Here is a 22,020-nt window from a genome sequence, read left to right as displayed (position 1 = left end):
TGTATTCTTTCAATTTGCTTGTTGACCATTTATATATGTGTAATGCCTATATTATAAAGGTTTACGTGTACAAAAACTCTTAAAATTCTGTAAGACATAGATTTGTCTTTGAACTACCTAAAAAAACCTTAACATTTTAAATGATTTTTCTTAGGAATGCTTGAAATGAAATAATGATAACCTAAACTATTTTGCTGAAGTACAAGCAGAACTGATCGCTTTGGAAACAATATGTTGATAAAATAAGATCACATGGATCTGTTTCTGCAAAGTGACAAAAATGACAATTTAGAAACTGAAACATGAAGACAGGCACTAGAAAATCTGTTTTTGTGATAGCTGTGGAATAACTTTAGGGATACACCTGAAGGGAAAAGTATGTTTCTAAATATTTCTCTCCAGAAGTGATTCTAAAAAGAACGATCATGCAGAGCAGAGAATTTTATGCTGAATGATCCTGTCATATATTTAATCTCACCAACTCAGCAGTCAGTCATTTCAAATTTAATAGCAGAAAGTGTGCATGTACAGGGAAAAATTATTCCATATATTAATAATTTATCTCTGAACAAAAATTGTGAAGTGGGTTATTCAACAGAAAATTATAATTTTAAACATGCAAAGTCAGAGTTGGCTTTAAAAATTAACAAAGGAATGAGTCAATTACTCTCAAGTGAAATATATAATAAATTTTGTGCCTATGCATTCTTCTGAGGATAGAAACTATATGAAGATGATCATCTTTATATGCCTTCTTACCAGCCCTTCCCAACTCCTTCCTTGATAAAGTGCAAATGCTTTGCTCACAGCAGGCTGTCACTAAATATTTTTTTTAATTAATTAAAAGCAAAGTTAAGCTTCATATAGAGGGTAGTGAGTATGCTTATGTTTTTATTTTTAGTTCATTTACCAGTAAGTATTATGAGGCATCTCCTATGTACTCCAATTTACATGTATGATCTAGCTATATGTGTACAACCAGGTAGAATCTGTTCAAATCCCTCAAGAGTTCTTTCAAAACAAAAACAAACTAAATCCAAACAATAACCTTACAGTGTCAATACACCTAAAAAGATGTTTACAATGGAATCAACAGAAGAAATGATCAGTTATTCCGAGTCATGTAAGACTAGGAAACTAGACTAGCTGACCGCTCATCAGATCACCAAAAAACGTGTGCCAATGTAAAAATATACGAGCTTGCTGTGCCAATGTAAAAATATACAAGCTTGCTGTTAGCTCAGAGATATAGCTGAGGGACAGGATGCCCTGTATCTTTATCACAAAATAAATAAATGTTATATTTCAGTCATATACATGCAACTTACGAGGACTGATCTCTTCAGAGTCAAGAATGGAAGTTTAGAATTCTTGAATATGAACGAACTAACTAATATCATAAAATGCTAGAATTTGACCTCATTTTGAACCTCATTTCTCTAATATTAAGGAAATAAAGCTATAAAATGAGATCACCCCACAAAAATCACTAAAAGAAAATCAAATCTTACCTTGTGTTTGATGCTGCAGTACATGCATGGAAGACTTCACTATAAGTTACACAATAATTACAACTGCCAGGATAATTTAATTACCAATAGAAAACAATAACTAAGTTAATAACAGGAAATGTTAGATATTTTAGGCCTATTACAGAATGATGCTTTTAATTAAGCCAAAAACTATGCTTATTTACAGATGAAGTAAAAATTTGTCTTTTGCATATGATTGGGGTGTGCTGAGAGGACTATTTCATTGTAAATAAACTTAGGGGTAGAATAAAAGGAAGTTGCAAAGGCAGGTGCCTAACAGTTGAGTTGTTTCAGTTTCAGAGGAATAAAGTAAATAATTATACTGGAATTTGTTCAGTTCTGGGCATTCTGCCATACAGGAAGGGTGTATAATTACTGAAGCTAAGATATCCATGTAAAAATGAAGTAATATCAATAGGACACAGTTGGACTCCAAATTTTCTTTTTTTAATCTTCAAAAATTAAGGATCTCTGGCTCTCATTTCATTCTTTGATATTTAAATATCACTAAATCAATATGGCAGCAGTGAAGGTAGAATTACAATTTCTACAAAAGCCAGAAAATATTATTTTAAAACATGGTATCCTCTTTGAGATACCCACAAATTAGGAACATACTACACTCATCAAAGACAACAAAAGACACAAACAGAATCAAATGTGGGACCTCAACAGGGTAAGAGAATTACACAAAATTTTAGCATGTTTACCAAATTATATTCTTTGCTTATCATTTCAGGCTATCTGGATGGGCCTCAACCTTAAATATGGATTCCAAGACTCTTAAATCATGAACCAAAAATAAGAGAATATGTTTGTGAGAGAACAATGAAATGGCAGTGCCTGAAGAGTAAGGCCATGTTCAAATAGATCTCAGTCATTCAAGCCACTTTATGACAGAAGATGAAAAAAATCTAATAAACGTTACAAGTGCCAATTTAGAGAACACAAATCAACCTGCGCCCTATATAGAAATATGAAATATACTTGTTAATCCCATCTGTGATTGGCCATGTGGTCCTCTTTTAAAGATCATTCTAGAATCAAGAGATCATATACTATCAGTTATAAAAGTACAATGTACTCTACCCCTTGGCCCAGCCTTGGCCCACAGCTTCCTTGTGCCTGTGAAGTGAGTACTCTGGTGTTTCTGACTCAGCTGCAGGGGGCAGGAGCAAGGCTCTGGATGAGTAGCCAATATTTTGCCAAATTATAATTCCTCCCCAGTCAAAGATGTACTAGGCATTGCAAGGATGATTTAATTATTTTAGTCTAACGTTTTTATAGAAGGAGGTGGGGCCCTTTGAAGGTACCAGATTTGGAAATATTTATCTAATTACTACATGTAAGATGTTAAGCTAAGCACAAGAGTATCAAGTTTGCTAGATACCTGAAAACTATCAAGAAACAAACATTCCACCTTTCCTATATCTGTAATCATCATGGACTCCTGGATTCTTATTGGGAGTTAAATAACTGCAGAAGCTGCCAAGTGATGATCCTCATTACAGCCAACTGGTGGCTGGAGTTCAATGGACCTTTCCTGTAATTTTAGCCTCAAGACCAAGGATCCCATTACTTTGTTTTTCCATGGGTGGACATTTTGTTTCTCTTAAAGTGTGATCCTTAGCATTTCTTCGGCAGCTACCCATATCACTCTGTAAACATAACACTGGGGACATCACTAAGATAACTGCCTCCTTTTATTTCCTGTACATAACTCAGCTAATATGTAGAGATGCGAGATAAGCATTTAACATCTACACCATTATTTGAGCACTAATATGAAATAAATTTTACTTTGCTCTATGTAGAGACTGGATTTAATTTCTGGATTAGTGTGGATATACTAAAGTTTAAATTGTCTTAAAAACAAGAATGTACAGCTGAGTAATGAGTTGTCTAGGTGCTGTCTGTGAGACTCTTGTGCTGACAATGTTTCTGTAGTTGTGGCTACAGGTTACAGTATTATTATTTTTATTGAGGTAATTTTTAATAGCTTTATTTTATTCATTTATTTTTTATGTGGCGCTAAGAATTGAACCCAGGGCCTCATATGTGCTAGGCAAGCACTCGATCAATCACTGAGCCACAACCTCACCTCTACAGGTTCCATTATTAAAATGGGGGGGGGGGGACAAGAAACTGGAGATAAGGCAATTTGATAGTATTACTCTTCCATTTTCTCCTTGAACAATCATTTATTGCAGGACTAATACATTCAACATGGTAGGAGAGAAGAAACCTGTAAATAGGTATAAAATAATGTAAAACATGGCTCTGCCCTTAGGAAGCCAATTATATGAAGCCAAAGAAGCATACAATTAAAAGTCACAGCAGTGGTATAAAGTGCCAAAGAAGATCAGTAGAGATGTGACTACAGGCTAGGGTAAATATGGCTTCATTAAAAAAGTAGTCTTGAACAGAAGTGGGTTATTTCTGTCTGTCAAAGACTAAGGACTCTTTCTGTACCTGCATAGGTATGTACCTAAGTGAATGACATCAATGTGAAAGGCTATAACTTCTTAAAAGGAGGAGACTATGAATTTCAACATGATGCTAAGAAGCAGGAACACTTTCTGGCACTGGAGGATCCTAGGTAAAGCTTGGCCAGTGGAAGAAAATACCAATATTTTATGACACCCTAAATCCAATTTCAGTTGTTTAACAGACTCCTTATAGAAAAATTGCTACCTGTTGTTTGCCATTTCCTGCCTTATTGCCCTAGGAGAACATGTGAACTATCTTAGTGGCTTGGATGCACTCTGTTTGAAAAAGAACCCAGATGTCCCCTCTTGAAATTCAGATGAGTGTTAAAAGACCTCCCCCCTCCCTTGGTACTGGGGATTAGAAACCCAGGGCCTTGTGCGTGCCAGGCAAGCACTCTACCAATTAAGCTATATCCCCAGCCAGGTGATAAAAGATCTTATTTTGCAATTCTGTAACCAAGTGCCTTGACGTTAAGTGTGAGGTTGCAATAAATTGGCATATTAAAAAAAAAATTTATTTTCACATTCTCTACTTCTCATAATATATACATAAAACTATTCTAATTTGTAAGACCAGTATAGTGAATTATTGAAAGTTTAATGCTGTGTATGAGTAAAATACACAGTACAATCATTGTTCAAAGTTCAGAAAGGTGTTTTTGGTCTTTTGATACAAATATCCCAAAGAAAGCTCACTGAATTCCAGACAGATATGCCTAAAAGTAGAATAATGAGCTCTACCGAATAAGAACCTTTTCTTCTTATGTAGAGATGATGATGATGATGGTAACATTAGGCCTTATTAGATGTTGGTGCTACTACAGACATTTTACATGTTGATTAAATATCCTTTATAACTGCTATTATTCATCCCCAATTTTTAAAAAATCCATTCTCATTTTTATAAATGAGGCTACTAAGCACAGAGAAGTTAAGAAATCATCTCAAGATTATAAAGTGAACATAGAATCCAGGATAAAAAACCAGTCCATCTGCCTTGTTGCCCTGAAAGGATCCCTTGTTTCTGTACCCCAGTGAAACAGCCTTCCTGAGACAGTGCTGCTATGAAACCAGGTTTGTCCTTTGAGATCTGCAGAGCTGATACCAATCATACCACAGCTATGAACACGGCACAACAGTAAGGATTTCCAGTAATTATGTACCCCATCCAAGAATATTGCTCTTTTGATACATAACATTATCAACATTAATCATCATAGCTGAGTATAAATTATAGCCTAAGAATGTCACTCTGATGAGTATTTTATAAAATATAGTGTAATTACCTTCCTTATATATTACTTTTCTGTGTTCTGTCTCATTAAGCAGATGATAAGGAGTGGCATATTTCAGGAAAGTATTAAGAAGTTTTGATCCAACTATATGTTGTTTGATGCCAAAAAAATCCGATGGAAGCTGAAGTTAGCCCTATAAAATCAGGAGTGTTTCTCAGAACAAGAGACTGACATGATGTTCTTGGTGGAATGAATGAAATCCTGGGTAATGAGCATTGATAATTTTTAAAAGAAATTAAGTAAGAAAACTGCAAATGCATATTAATGGACTCAAATTCCTCAGGACAGGAAAAGAAGCAAAGACTAGAGTATATCCTTCCACTAAGTAAATTATCTGAGAAATAAATGACAAGTCTTTTAATGAATAACCCAAATACTTGCAATATGTTTTGCTACCTTGAGGAACAGGAATCCTTGCTATCTATAACAAAACATTCATTCAGATACTATTTACTGCTAAAAGATAAAATTTAAAAGTCATCTGAGGCCATCAAGGAATTCTAGTGCCAAAAATCCTAATAGGCTTCCATATTTTCTTCAATTTGCAGGCATCTGGTCTAAGGCACAAATACCAAATTCCCATTGCTATGTTTATTGCACAGTTTCTAGTTTTAAGTCCGTTTTGGGCATTTTGATAAATTTATCATTATGTTTCTTCAGAACATATTATATGCTGCACATAAATCAGAACTGTTACGTCTTACAGATCTAGAGCCCTACGTCAACTCTTTACAATTATTGAGTACTACCGGAGGAAAGTCCTTTTCTCTCCCCTAATAGTGACAGAAGCTTAGACGTTCCATAGTTTGATGAAAGTAGAAAACCATACTGACTGTGCTTTTCTTGTGTTTAAATATGGAAGGTTTAAAAACTTTAATTCCAGCAAAAAATGGAAACATTTTCCATTTTCACATTTTACTGTTAGAGTTGTGAAATGATTTTTCTTAAAAACAGTTCTAATGTCAGATGCATGTCATAGGTTTAGAGTAATCTTTTACACCACATTCCTAATTTAAGACATAGCAAATGGTAAAATAGCAAGGTATTAATTATTTCTACACTCTCAGCCATCACTAGTCATTTGAGCTATGATACTGCTTTAAAAAAAATTTCAGAAAATACACATTTAGATTAAAGCACCCAGTGATTTAATCATAACATTTTAAAAAAGATTAATATTATATTATTTCAGCTAAATAACCTTCACGGGAGGGGGGCATTTAATTTTTTATTGGAGGGAAGGAGCAGAAAAGAAAACTATCCCTAGAACTTTAAATTTACATTTACCTTATAAAGATTTTAAATATTAGGCAATTAAATTCCAGAATTCCAATTTCTCTAAGCACTACAGATAAGACCTAATGTACATGGTTACTTGGGTTTAAAGGATACAGAGAATTAGTTCCTTAAAAAAGAGGACATAAACATGACATTGAAGCAAATTGCCACAGCTTGACAAGTTTTAGAACATTAGCTCACAAAATGAATATACTTGGATTCAGACAAACACACAAATACAGCTTTTATCCAAAAATCACAGAGACAACCCTAATACCTATGTTAAAATGCTCAAAATATCTAAGGATAAGTATGACAGGCCTCAGATTGCCAGAGTCCTGATAGAAAAGTCAGCATTATGAAATATGCTTTACACAACTTTGCGTGCATGCACATACTCTGCAATGTGGGGGAGACAGAGACACCAATCACCATCAATATTGTCCTTACTTGCAGACGCACAAGTATCCTGCATGTTCCGATTCTGACTGGCACCTGGAGCGGCTCTACATGCCAGTCATCCCAATGTACTCAGGGATGTAAACACCTTATAATTAGAAAACGTGAAGGTGTCAAGGTCGTTAGACAAATTTAAAACATATCCAAAGATTAATTTTTAAAGGCACTGAAGAAATAATTGTAACTTTTAATAAAAGCATGTACCTGCTCCTTCACGGAAGCTAGAATAGTGGTGGCTGTGGTCTCGGGTTCCATGCCTGGGCCAGTGGAGGCAGCTTCCTGGTGGGTCTGTGGTTGCCCCTCCTCCACCAATGAGGCCTGCTCAGGAGCTGGCATTCCTCCTGTAACCAAGCAGGTAAAGGGTTAACACTTTCTCCTGGACTCCTGCATGGACTGAGGATTTACAGATGGTTCCTAAGAACAACAGTGGACTTCTATAGCAATGATCACAGTTCCTTACAGCATTTGGATTTCTGAAAGGTAACATCCAAAGCCAAAGTATAGCTTAGTGATACAAAAACAAAAAAGAATCAAATAAATAATGATAATAATAAAAAGTATTTAGACAATGTTTAAACAACATTTAGTAGAAAATGACACAAAAGGGTTGGGGAGGAAGGCTTATTAAAAATATATTACAGATAGTAAGTTGTCAAAATTTGGTTAAACGTCTTAATTTTTTAAACAGATAATAAATAAATATGAATATCAAGAAACTAAATAACAACTCTAGGTTGCTAGTAGAATCAGTTTTCAAAGAACTAGTAACACAAAGTAAGACATCTACAAACATTAAATGACAGAAGAAAAAATGTTTTATTAATTACAGAAGAGGCTTATGCCTATGTATGTAGCACAAAAAAGGAATTTAAAATTCAAAGGTTTAAAAATAAATAAATAAAATTATGCAGAATTTAAACAAAATGAAAGACACCTTTGGTGGGGTCTTAGAGCTAACTTGGTTTCCTTAGAGGAGTGTGATTATCTAAAGATGACAATGATTAGGGAGATGGTGTTGAAAAGATAACCTGTTTTCCAGGTCCATAACTTGTGACAGAATAGGTTCTTAGTGGGAGATAGAACATCTTTCCTAAGATAGCACTTCACTGAGAGCAGTGTATTTGCTAGGAGACTTAGTGATAACTGATATGGGCATTTTGCAATTTTGAAAAAGAGCAGAAAAATACACCCATATAAAATGCCAAAAATGTTACAATAACTTGTTTACATGTCAGCCTTTACAACTGTCTCCATGAGAGCACAGTCTATATCATACCATGAGATTAGCCTATTGCCTGGCATATGCAATAGATCCTCAATTAATCTTTGCTGAATAAATGAATATATGAATGAAGGATGACACTTTTTCATTCCAGTCATTAGGTAAATACATCAAGTAGTAGGATGCCCTGAAGACGCTATCTGTTTAGATGTGTTTGTTACACCATACACTGCTAGAGGGACATCTGAGGCCGTGAATATTTTTCTCAATTTTCTTCATAGTTCTAAAAATTACTCTACTATTTTAATTTTTATCACTAATTTCCATAGTGTTCAATTCTAGTTTGATCTGGGATTTTTCCCCCCATACTCTCAAATTTCAATATCAGCCTGCTATCCATTTTCAAAGTCATAGCCTATAAGTAAAAGACAAGATATGCATATCACCAAAGGTCCCTGGCTCCCAGGTTGGTGGAGAGGATCTTGGTTCTAGGTTCCACTAGTGGTTGTTTTATTCTTGCCATGTTAATAGGTGTAAAAATGGAAAACAGGTCTAATGAGCTTATTTGTGCATTTCCCCCAGATGCTAGACTCATGGAGAGTTCTTGTGTCTATTCTATTCAGTGAATTCTCTAACTCCCAGTTTTATGTAATGCAAGTCCCAGGTGGGCCCCAATCTGCAAAGAGGAGGATTTTCTCATGTAGGAATGGCAGGAAGAGCTTCAGGTTTGAAGTCAGTGGGTCTAGGATCAAAACCTAGGAGCCCTAGAACAAGTTACCACCCCTCTGAAACATACTTTCTTCTCTGATAAAAATGGGCTTACAAACTTTTTATGCAACAAAATAGAATAATTTTATGTCAATCTTTAGTTTTTAGTTGATGTGGTATGTTTACTTAAAATAACAACCAAACAAAATTCCCTCCTGTAATTCATCAGTTGTTAAAACAAGATATGAGGTCTACTACTTTAAAAAACAAATGCCACACATAAATATACTAGATTAGCATTCAAGGTAAGTAAAGATAGGAAAGTGTTTTATGCCACTGAAAACAATCACACACCTTAAAATCAGCAGATGGTTGCAAAGAACAGAATTGTTACCATGCAACAGGGAAACAAATAATGCTAGAAACCAAAAATTATAAGTGTCAAAAGCATAATATAATGAAGCAACTAATATATGATAAAAAAGAGAAGAAAAAATTCAGTGAGGGCTGGGATTGTGGCTCAGTGGTAAATCACTTGCCTAGCACTTGCAAGGCCCTGGGTTCGATCCTCAGCACCACATAAAACTAAATAAATAAAGGAAAGTGTCCAACTACAACTAAAAAATAAATATATAAAAAATATGGAAAGCAGTATGGAGATTCCTTGGAAAATTTGGAATGGAACTACCATTTGACCCAGCTATCCCTCTCCTTGGTCTATACTCAAAAGACTTAAAAAAGGCATACTACAGGGACACAGCCACATCAATGTTTATAGAAGCACAATTCACAATAGCTAAATTGTGAAACCAAACTAGATGCCATTCAGTGGATGAATGGATAAAAATGTGGCACATATACACAATGGAATATTACTCAGCAATAAAAGAATAAAATCATGTCATTTGCAGGTAAATGGATGGAGTCAGAGGAGATAATAAAGTTAGCCAATCCCCCAAAACCAAATGCCGAATGTTTTTTTCTGATATAAGGAGGCTGATTCATAGTGGGGTAGGGAGGGGGAACATGGGAGGAATAGATGAACTCTAGNTCATGTAAAAACAAAAAAAAAAAAACAAAAAAAAAAAAAAAAATCAAGGAGAAAATGCCATGGCTGTATTTAGAAAACGAGAAGGTAGACTCTTCACATTAGAAACTCTAGAGCTAGACAAGATCTTGGGTGAGATTTTTATAAAGGATGTTATCCAAGAGTGATTTGTGAGAAACAAAAAGAGGCACACCAAAGAAAAGTCGTGTTAAGCTGGTCTAATTTCTGTCTTTGGCAGTGTAACCATGGAAATGCAGTGTGTTTAAACTCCAGTGAGGCATGTACCATATTAGAAGGCCCCCAAGATACTATAATTAACATAGAAATGGGCCTGAAATAAGGGCAACTGCTGACTCCAAAAGTCTACAAATAACTAAATGAAATATATCACCTTATGGTGGTTTTTAATGTAATGCTTGAGTTCTGACCTTGACCCAATTCTAACCAAAACTTCAATCATAATATAAATAATACATAGAATGCTGAGAGCCATTGCAGTAATAGAACATGCTGAAATTCTTGAATAACTAAGAATACTGAATTTATCAGATGATAAAAATCAAAACACAAAACGTATATTGCTATGCTGCAGTAATGAGCTGTCTCAAATGATAAAAACATCAGGATAAATAAAGGGTCTTGTGTTTAGGTTAGCTCAACAGGACCTTGGGGTGGAAGGGGGAATGTGGGCACTTGCGGTACAAGGAAAAAATGAATGAACAACTGCCATAAGCCAAGGTGATCTTATACTGTGCTGATTGAAGTATTTAAGATGATTGGAATAGGACAAGTGAGTGTACAACCCTCCTCAGGCTGCTTGGGATAGATTCACTTCCAGCTGTGAGTAGCACAGTCACAGGAATGGAGACTGGATCCATTCAAGAAGGATTGAGTTGGGTGTTGAAAGGATTTAATCATTATTTCCAGGCACAAGAATAGCAATGAAATGAATGAACGATGTAGGTTCTGTTCCTTATGAGTTCAAAGCTTGGTAGGAGACATAGGACGGACAGACTCAAAAAGAGAAGGTCTCTATAGAGAAGTAAATTTTATAAACCTCTGAAGAACTGCCATGGATAAACATAGTTAAATCTTTAAGTTACAATCCCCAAACCTAGACTAAAAGTGAATGACTATTTTAACAATGTGTATCATCCTACATAACTGTTTTCTTTATGACATATTATTATATTACAATGATTATATTACTTTGAATTGAAATTAAAGAAACCATAAGGGAAAACTCAGGAAGATCTTTTCTTTTGGATCTAAGGGTCAAATGTTGGAAATTCAAGAAGTGACTGCCTCTGAATGTGGCACATTCCTCAGCACAAGAGCTCTTCATTCCAGGTGTGAATGGTTATATAGCAGGAAGAGTACAGAAGGGATGCTGATTCTGAGTGTGTTAGACACAGAAAACTCTGAGGCTTCTAAATTTTGAGTCTGGCACTAAAACAACTTCTATATTCTGATTGTTGTGAATGTTCCTCAGGATTCTTCAGAATGTTGACTTCTGCATCATACTGTCTCTGTAAACAGGCACCTGAAAAGCAGGAAGCTATGCTTTTCCTGAGGAAATGGTAGAAATCATAGCACTGGCTCTGTTTCTCTCTTTATTTGGCTGCAGAAAGCTCAGATGAATCTGTGACCAACTCTTAAATGTGTGGTTATGCATATCTCTGCTCTCAAACTTCTCTTTTTATCACATCCTTGGGCTGCTTTCTTTTGTACCTCTTCAAACACTTTTTGGAGGAAGGTGATTTGAACAGTTGTGTGTCTTCATTATAATTTTAAGTAAAGAAGTTTTTGTGTGTAACTGTTAGTATGATAGGGTGAGTGTTCATGTCCACAGTTGCACTTATGTCTACTTTATATTGAACTACCACTGATTAATAGGCAATTTTTATGCTCAAGACTTAAAGGTTACATACACTCTCATGTGCACTGAAGTCTCTCTTTGCAGGTTATGCATGCAATATACTGGCAACTTAATACTCAATATGCATAATCCCTTTTATTGCAAATGATACTAATTCACAAAGTCATTTTTGTGCTAAATCTCTGAAATAAGAGATCAACCAAATACTGTTATTTTCCTCTATTTACTCCCTTCTACTCTTCTTATTGAAAATTTTTGACACTGGTGTCACAATTAACTTTTTTTTTTCCCCAGAAATTATTGAATGGTATAGGATTTGAGGACAAGATTTTTGTACCTTAGGACCCTTTTCATTGAAGTGACTTCCTTCTAGGCATTTATGCATTATAAAATTATACTTAATGTAATTTTAAAACCACAGGTAGTTTAATTCTCTTAAAAGTGGATTATCTCTTGGGCTGGAGTTGTGGCTCAGTGGTAAAGCGCTTGCCTGGCATGTGTGAGGCCCTGGGTTCAATCCTCAGTGCCATGTAAAAATAAATAAATAAATAGATAGACAGATAGATAGATAGATAAAAGATCCACTGACAACTAAAAAAAACATTTTTTTAAAAAGTGGATTATCTCTAGCAGTTAAGCTACTAAATACTATTTTATGCTATTTATACAATTGTAAATATTATTTTTCTATTTATGAATCACACCTAATATTTATTGTAAGTTCTAGATTTAATCTTTTTCCTTTTCCATAAAAAAAAAAATCTATGGAAGAGTACATAGGATATAAATACAATTAAGGGAATATTAAGAAGTAGGCAATATCTGTGTAACTACTGCCCATGGCAGGCCATTACTGCAGAAGCTTTTCGTGTACTAAGAATATTTTGTTTAATTCAGCAAAAAAAGCTGGTTTCTACATATTTTTTCCCTTCCTCTTTTGAGTTTGTAATCTGGAGTATAAAATACATCTTGTAACTTCATTTACAACACTCAGGAAAATGTTATATTGTAAGAATCACAATTTCAAAATTCATAAAATAAAATACTAAGTTTAGGAACAAAATAAGAAAAAGTAAAGTGCAAAAAATAAGTGTAAATACCTAAATTTAATTTAAAATCTAAAGACAGACACTAATGATATAGGATAATTGAAAAGTTTAAATAAACATTAAATGAACCAAATATTTTAAAAGGAAAACCAGAAAAAAACTATTATCATTATGTAGCAAAGATAAGCTTCTCTTTGAATTATTTATAATGAAATGGGAACAGAACAGATATTACAGAAGAAAATAATGAAGTACAGTACTGGGAAATTAAGAATGTGCCTGAAAGTTTAATATCTTCAGGACCATATGGAATTTAGTCTAGAATTATAAAAGGAACACTAGATAAAGTTTTTACAGTTATATTTTTGAGATGTCCTGAAAATAGATGCAGTATGAAAATCTGCACCTATTTAGGATGATTGGTAGTTAAATACTAACCTAATCATGCAATTCATCTAAAAATTGCTTTTTTTTTTTTTTGGAAAGAATTTGTAGAGAAGGGAGCTATATGCCAACTACATAGTAATTCTAGAATAATATATGCATAGTAGTTAAATATTTTGATTTGTGAATTTATTTTTACAATTCAAAGATGACTAGAAGATATCCAGATATAAAAAGCAAACAAACAAGAGCAACAATAAAAGATGTGAATGAGGTCATTCAGGAAAGAAACAGCTGGATAGCTGATAATGAAGTGCTCAACCTTATTAGTAATTAGAAAAATGCAACTCATTACTGCAATGAGATATCAATCCACTACCACTGTAAGAGCAGAACATTTAATTTCAGATTCTGGAGAGAATGGGGAGAAGGGAGACTATCACATGCATGTCACTGGGACCACAATTTTGGAGTACATTTTGGCATTACTTAGTAGAGTGGTGACACATGCATCTCCTAACCCAGTATCCAATAAGTGAAGATACTTGTCCATAAGTATGCACCTGATGAGATACACAATTATATTCATGACAGTATTCTTTCTAAAGGCCATAAACCATGAACAACCTAAGCGCCCATTAACACAGGATGGATAAAATGTATTGTGGTATATTTACGTAAAATATTTTTCACCTATAGCCATAAATGAATGGATCACAACTCTATAAAACAAGAATATCTTTCATACCATAATGCTGAATAAAAACAGCAAGTTGCAAAAGAATGCAAAGAGTGGAATTCCATGTATGGAAAGTTTACATATAGGCAAAATGAAGCTATGAGTAGTGGCGACCTCTGTGAAGCAAACAGGATATGTGATCTCAGAAAGGTACACGAAAAGCTTCTGCAGTAATGGCCTGCCATGGGCAGTAGTTACACAGATATTGCCTACTTCTTAATATTCCCTTAATTGTATTTATATCCTATGTACTCTTCCATAGATTTTTTTTTTTATGGAAAAGGAAAAAGATTAAATCTAGAACTTACAATAAATATTAGGTGTGATTCATAAATAGAAAAATAATATTTACAATTGTATAAATAGCATAAAATAGTATTTAGTAGCTTAACTGCTAGAGATAATCCACTTTTTAAAAAAATGTTTTTTTTAGTTGTCAGTGGATCTTTTATCTATCTATCTATCTGTCTATCTATTTATTTATTTATTTTTACATGGCACTGAGGATTGAACCCAGGGCCTCACACATGCCAGGCAAGCGCTTTACCACTGAGCCACAACTCCAGCCCAAGAGATAATCCACTTTTAAGAGAATTAAACTACCTGTGGTTTTAAAATTACATTAAGTATAATTTTATAATGCATAAATGCCTAGAAGGAAGTCACTTCAATGAAAAGGGTCCTAAGGTACAAAAATCTTGTCCTCAAATCCTATACCATTCAATAATTTCTGGGGAAAAAAAAAAGTTAATTGTGACACCAGTGTCAACACTGCTCTGTGCAGACAATTATGTTCTGAGCAATGTGAATGGTGCTCCCTAGCATTACAAGTATGGAAACAACCCCAATGACAACAGGAAAACACTGCATATTTGTTAGTAAAAACTTAGAAATTTTATTATGATAAACATGGATTACACTTGGGTATTTTCAACTTTCCGTCCAAATAAATGCCATACTTCTCATGGAGAATAAAGAAAGAAAACAAGGAACTCTATAGTACTTTGGGGAAAGTACTATAGAATTAGGTAGGTTTTGTTTGGTTGGATTTTCCTCTCTCTCTCTCTCTCTTTTTTAAGATTTGGAATTCTTCATAGTGTTTAGATGCCATAATGAGTAACAAAGAGAAGAAATAAATGGAAATCATGATAAATCTAGAGTTATGTCTGGAATGGTAAAGGGTGTACAAAGACCTGATGAAGGTAATCAATACAGTAAGAATTAAAACTCTTCAGAGGGGAATAAGTGGATCAAGAGGCAAGATAGGTGTACCTCTTCCAACTCACAACTCAATGAAATAAAAGGCATTTTCTCATTAAGGTAAGAAAAATTTGTCACTCTAGAAAAGTCATCAGTGTGCCAAAATATCAGAAAGATAATGGCTGCAGATTCATGGTAAAGTAACCACAGCAGATTATCACACATAAGAGACAGAAACCACTTTTGGAGGTGGGAGAGCTGCAGGCTCAGAGCCTGGTAGATAACAGATTCTAGGAGCCAAATCAGGATAATAAAGAAAGAGTAGTGAGCCCCTGCCCTGAAAGTGCCTAAGCACTTTCCAGAGGCAAAGAAAGCAAATTCAGACAGAGCAGGTGTCAGCTACCTAATGAAGCCCAAGGGGGACCAAACTCCTTAAATAGAAGAAAGTAAAGTGGAACAGGTAGAACTAATGTCCTTAGTGTTTACATTCAAAACTATGAGGAAAAAGAAATAACCAGACAGTGGAAAAAAGTTGAGGGTAAAAATATCTCAATCAAGGAGATGAATGGCAAAAGAATTCTTCAAAAGAGTATTTCATATGAGTAATTTAAGTAATTTTATCAGGGAAAGAGAGAGGGAGGGACGGGAGGTGGGGACTAGTTCAGAGACTAGAGATTAGGCACAGGAGTAACATTTACCTATTCTGAGTTCTTGTAAAAGAGAAAAAAGGATTTGCATTTGCAGTTAAATGGATGGAGTTAAGAGAAGATAATGCTAAATGAAGTTAGCCAATCCCAAAAAACCAAAATGCCGAATGTTTTCTTTGATATAAGGAGGCTGATTCATAGTGGATAGGGAGAGGGAGCATGGGAGGAATAGAGGAATTCTAGATAGGGCAGAGGGACTGGAGGGGAAGGAAGAGGGCATGGGGTAATTAATGATGGTGGAATGTAATGATCATTATCATTCAAAGTACAGGTATGAAGACACAAATTGATGTGAATATACTATGTATACAACCAGAGATATGAAAAATTGGGCTCTATATATGTAATAAGAATTGTAATGCATTCTGCTATCATATATCAATAAATAAATAAATAAAATTCACCAATTAAAAAAAAGAAAAAAATGGAGAATACTAAAAGGTGTATTGAAATGATATGCGAGTTTCCCAGTATTAAAAACAAACTTTAATTTAAAATGGGACAACAAGTAAATAAAGTGAATGAAACATACCAGACTAACTCATGGAAATCTCCAGGTTCCAAGGATAAAGAAAAGATTGTACAGGTTATTACAGAGGAAACAAAGACTGAGAATTGGATTGGCAATACATTTCAAGAATTTACAGTAGATACAGATACAGATAGAAGATATTGCTTCCAAATATCCACCAAATATTATGATTCATATATGAAGGCAAAATCATGGCATTTGAGGACAATAACAATAATCAGAATTTGTTTCCATACTCTTTAAAGAAATCTTACCATACGATAGAGTAAGGTTTAGGAGCTAAGAAATAGCACTACGCAAATAATTCAGGAAAAATGAAGATTACATCTAAATTAATTCCACTTCTGTTATCAATCAGAGCAATGAGGTACTAACGAAAGTAAAATTATACCAATGTCCTTATTTAACTTAGGGGGAGAGAATGAAATAAAATAACTCTAGGTGACTGTGATTTTGACGATCCACTCAAAAGAGGCAGCACCTACCACCCTCCCTTGCATCTGGGCTGTTCATGTGATAAGCTCTGACCACAGGATGTGGCAAATATGCTCTTAAGAGCCTGGCAGCTTCCTCTTTTGGAACTCTGAGCTCACTCTGCTATGAGGGAGATCAGGATTAAAGACACCATAGAGACAGAAGTCCAGTGATTCCACTCATTCCAGCCCAAATCTCAGAATATATGACAAGCCATCCTGGATAGTCATATCCTGACTGAGTTGCCAGATGACTGCAGCCACCTCAGTGAGCCTGGGCAAGACCAGCACAGCAATCTTGTTACCAATTTAGAAGGGTGAGAAATAAAACAGTTGCTGCTGTTTGAACCAACAAGATTTAGGATGGCCTGTTACATCTTGAATAAGTAATGCTAGCCCATACAATCTCCAAGAGAGAAGATGAAGACAAAGAAAAAAATAGCATATTATTCAAAATATCATAAGAATAAAAAATTAAAATTTATATATTGAATTTTATTACAAAGGTATCATTTATTTAATGCATTCACAATCTTCTTATGTACTGCACTATAAACTAGGTGTTAAAGTATAAAGATGAACAAGACATTAATTTCTAATCCAATTCATATACTAAGAAGTAAGACAAGGCAAATTAACAAATAACTATAATAAGTGCAACTAGTGAAAAAGAAGGCAGGTGCTCAAAAATGTTTTCAATTGGGGATACGTAAATGAGGATACTATTCCAGGTGGTGCAGAAGGACCCAAATGGAGAAAAGTCCACCTATATTAATTTTATTAAGCTTTTTTAGTTCAAAATTTTACATTTCTAAAAATCTCCCTATTCTTTTATATCATTTGCAATTAAAGCTATGGTAAACCATATCAAACCTCAATCTGTTCCAAGTAAAAGATTTGCTTTCATTATTAGTTTTTTATATCAAATACTATGGTTAACAAAGATTAAAGACTAATGAAATCACTAGTAAAGCACATGGGGATTTAGAAATATGGTAACTGATATGTGAATTAGTAAAGTAAAATTGTTTAATGAAGGACTTGGGCATTTAATAACATTAATCTTAAGTGGTGGCTATCATTTTAGCTCATGACATTGGATTTTCTTTCTACATGGTTTTCTTTTTAGTAGCTAAATGGCTTTTCAGTGTCTTGAGAAGTACTAGGCAGTCTGGCCAATCATAACCTAGAAGTTCTTCATTAGACTTCTATTTAAATTACAAATTAATTAATTTGTAACCTTAAAGATTCAATTTAAAATATAAAATTCATTTTTAATTGATTTTATTATTTTTTAAATACATGACAACAGTGGAATGCATTACAATCCTTATTACACATATAGAGCACAATTTTTCGTATCTCTGTATATAAAGTATGTTCATGTGAATTTATGCCATTATACATATACTTTTTCTGCATTACAATTCTTAATACACATGTATAGCACAATTTTTCATATTTCTGTTTGTATATACGGTATGTTAACACCCAATTCAAGTCTTCGTACATATACTTTGTATAATGATGACCATCACATTCCACCATCCTTGCTAATCCCCTTCCCTTCCCTTCCCACCACTCTTCCCTATCTAGAATTAATCTAATCCTCCCATGCTCTTCCAACCTACCCCACTATGAGTCACCCCCCTTATATCAAAAAAACATTTGGCATTTTTTTGGGGGGTACTGGCTGACTTCACTTAGTATTTTCTTCTCCAACTCCATCCACTTACCTGCAAATGCCATGATTTTCTTCTTTTTTAATGCTGAGTAATATTCCATTGGGTATAAATGCCACATGTTTTTTTTTTTTTTTAATCCATTCATTCACTGAAGGACATCTAGGTTGGCTCCACAGTTTAGCTATTGTGAATTGTACTGCTATAAACATTGACGTGGCTGTGTTCCTGTAGTATGCTGGTTTTAAGTCCTTTGGGTATAGACCGAGAAGAGGAATAGCTGAGTCAAATGGTGGTTCCATTCCCAGATATCCAAGGAATCTCCATAATGCTTTCCAAATTGGCTGCACCAATTTGCAGTCCCACCAGCAATGTATGAGTGTACCTTTTCCTCACATCCTCGCCAACACTTGTTGTTTGTCTTCATAATAGCTGCCATTCTGACTGGAATGAGATGATATCTTAAGAGTAGTTTTGATTTTATATTTTTAAAATGATGAGCATTTTTTCATATAAAATTAATCAACAAATATATGAAAAATGCTCATCATCTATAAAATATAAAACTTTTGAAACATGCTCCATGGATCATTTCTTGCATCTCAAAATGAAGTGCCTATGGTCGATAACTCTGGGAAAAGTTACACAGCATGCTTCCTCTTGAAAATCTCTAAGCATCTTGGTATTCTAAGTGTGATCTGCATATCAGCTACACTGATAGCACGTTGGAACTAAATGAAGAATTTCAAGCCTGCCTTAGACTTTTCTTGAGAATAAGATTTCTGGTGTTTTGTTTACACTTTAAGAAAGTTTGAGAAGTACTCATTTAGAACTTTGTGAAGTCTCCAAGAAATCCTGAAACTAAGTGAGCCTGATTAGTTTCATCTAAGCCAACATCTCAACACGTATTTGTTATTTGTTTTAATTTTGGTTTTTGTGGTGCAGGAGATCAAATACAAGACCTCATACCTACTAGGCAAGCACTTTTCCACTCAGCTATACCTCCAGTTTCTGAACACTTACTTGATCACAGACCCCCACCTTTTCCTGAGGATCATCTATCAACATTCTGAGTAACATACTTCAGGGAATCCTGCAATATAATAATCATCATAGATAAGCAAATATTGCTAGAAAGAGGTACTTTCCATCCTTCACAACTAAAATTTGGTCTTTCGCTTTTCCATTGATGTCAGGATATTAAAAGAAAAATACCAATTAAGTACTTTAAAGAATATTGTACAGAATAATTTAAACTCTTTTCAGTAAAGATTCTAACAAAATTAAGCATGAAATTGTGTTTTGGCTGTATGATGAGTACTAGTTTCTTGAAATCTTAGTATGTAACTAAGAATGAATGATTCTTATAAAAGAAGCCAGCCTGTTTCAGGCTGGCTGCAGGTTTCAATTATATTTTCCTGAACATTCATGTGGAATTAAACTAGGTATATGGTACACACTGGTGTTTTGATTGTATACAGATTAATTCCCCAACTGGGATATATAATAATTTGCCTAAAACATGTCTAGTACAGATATTAATCTATAAGGTGTTTAGTAAAAACTGTCAAAAAGTGACAGTTTTGAATTGGAGCATCATGAAAAACACTATACAAGTTTAAAGATTTTTTTTCTTTTTTACATAATATTGATTTATGCAATTCTTCATGTAATGATTTGTAGTTTTTAAAAGTAGCTCTTTAAAGTAAAGGAGGAAACCCTAGATTAGAAAAAGGTATTTTAAAAAATACCATAGATAAACAATTTTAATAACATCCTTTTTTACCCCTGTCTGCAGCAAGGTAAATTCTGAAGAATAATGGTTATATTTCAGGCTCTTTCATTCAGTTTCAAACTCTGCATGCTTAATACCATGTTTTGTTTTCAAGGAGCCAAATACAGTTTCATACTTAAAATGTCCAAACAGCTTTCTGAAGAAAGCACAAGAAAAAAATACCAACCATTACAGAAATAACTTCTAAAATTTTGCTCACAGACAGGGCAAGCCATGGACTTTACTATATTTTTCTATTTACTTTTCTGTACTCCACCAACCAGCGAGGGCAGGAATTATTTCCATCTGGATTGCCACCATATTCTCAACACCTAGAAAAGTGCTGAAACACAAAGTATGCATTCAATAAGTGTCTGTTCAATGGAAGCACAAAACAAACTGAGAAAGAAAGACAACATATCAGGGCTGGGGTTGTGGCTCAGTGGCAGAGCGCTTGCTTAGCATGAGTAAGGCACTGGATTTAATTCTCAGCACTGCATATAAATAAGTAAATAGAATAAAGGTCTATCGACAACTAATAAAAATATTTAAAAAGAATGACAACATATCTGTGTTTTCATTGAAACACTAGACAGTGTCAGGTTTTAGGACCATTAAGATGCTAAAAGAGCTCACAGCTTAGCAGGGGGAAAAAAGTAAAAACAGTGTGTTAAATGTAATAGTAAAAATGCATAATACATATCACAATAGAAGTGAGAGGAGAGATAAGCTTCATATGGAAGAAGAGGGTCATCAGAGAAGATGAGGGTTACTATAAAAACACAAAGGCATAAAATCTCACAGTGCGCCAATATTCAGAGACTGCCTAAAAGAGTCTAAAACTGGGTGATGGAAGCAGGAGAAGAAAATGATGAAAAGAGGCAGAAAACTCAGAAGATGAGAAGATAAAGAAACCATAAAGACAGGTACAGAAATGGGTTATCGACACAGCCTTTAAAATTACCTAAGAGGATGATGAATGTTGAGGCAAAGAATTAAACCAAAACAGGAACGACTGACTCAGTCAATGTGCTAATGTCACCTAGAGTTAGATAACATAGGTAAGGAGGTGTTAAAGAGAGTAAAAGATAGGGTCAAGTTAGAAGAGTATTGGGGAAGATCTGTCCAGTGGTGAGAGAGGTGTGTTGAAGTCTCCCATGATTATGGTATGGTGGTCTATTAGACTCTTGAACTTGAGATGAGTTTGTTTGACGAACATAGCTGCACCATTATTTGGGGCATATATATTTATGATTGTTATGTCTTGTTGGTGTATGGTTCCCTTAAGCAGTATGTAGTGTCCCTCTTTATCCCTTTTGATTAACTTTGGCTTGAAATCTATTTTATTTGATATGAGTATGGACACTCCTGCTTGTTTCCGAAGTCCATATGAGTGATATGATTTTTGCCAACCTTTCACATTCAGCCTATGTATGTCTTTTCCTATCAAATGTGTCTCCTGTAGGCAGCATATTGTCGGGTCTTGTTTTGTGATCCATTCTACTAGCCTGTGTCTCTTAATTGGTGAGTTTAAGCCATTAACATTTAGGGTTATTATTGAGATATGGGT

The 22,020-nt window shown here is 34.4% G+C and overlaps 1 protein-coding gene across 12 annotated transcripts in view; it reads right to left on the bottom strand.

Annotated features, from left to right (window-relative positions):
• Pkp4 (plakophilin 4) overlaps positions 1-22,020 on the bottom strand; it is a 244,665-nt gene that overhangs the window by 156,366 nt on the left and 66,279 nt on the right. For 10 of the 12 annotated variants that reach the window (XM_015479203.2, XM_015479208.2, XM_015479207.2 and 7 more), the window contains exon 2: positions 7,258-7,394. In XM_015479203.2, coding sequence (XP_015334689.1) covers positions 7,258-7,389 — 132 coding nt within the window. In that variant the 5' untranslated portion in view covers positions 7,390-7,394. Of the gene's footprint in view, positions 1-7,044; positions 7,142-7,257; positions 7,397-22,020 lie in introns of those variants that run through there. The other 2 variants (XM_015479210.2, XM_048812306.1) reach the window with 1 other exon arrangement.

This window comes from Marmota marmota, unplaced genomic scaffold (genome assembly GCF_001458135.2).
Source record: "Marmota marmota marmota unplaced genomic scaffold, marMar, whole genome shotgun sequence".
NCBI lineage: Eukaryota > Metazoa > Chordata > Mammalia > Rodentia > Sciuridae > Marmota > Marmota marmota.
Note: the sequence above shows the minus strand (reverse complement) of the source record. Positions and strands in the feature narration are given on the sequence as shown.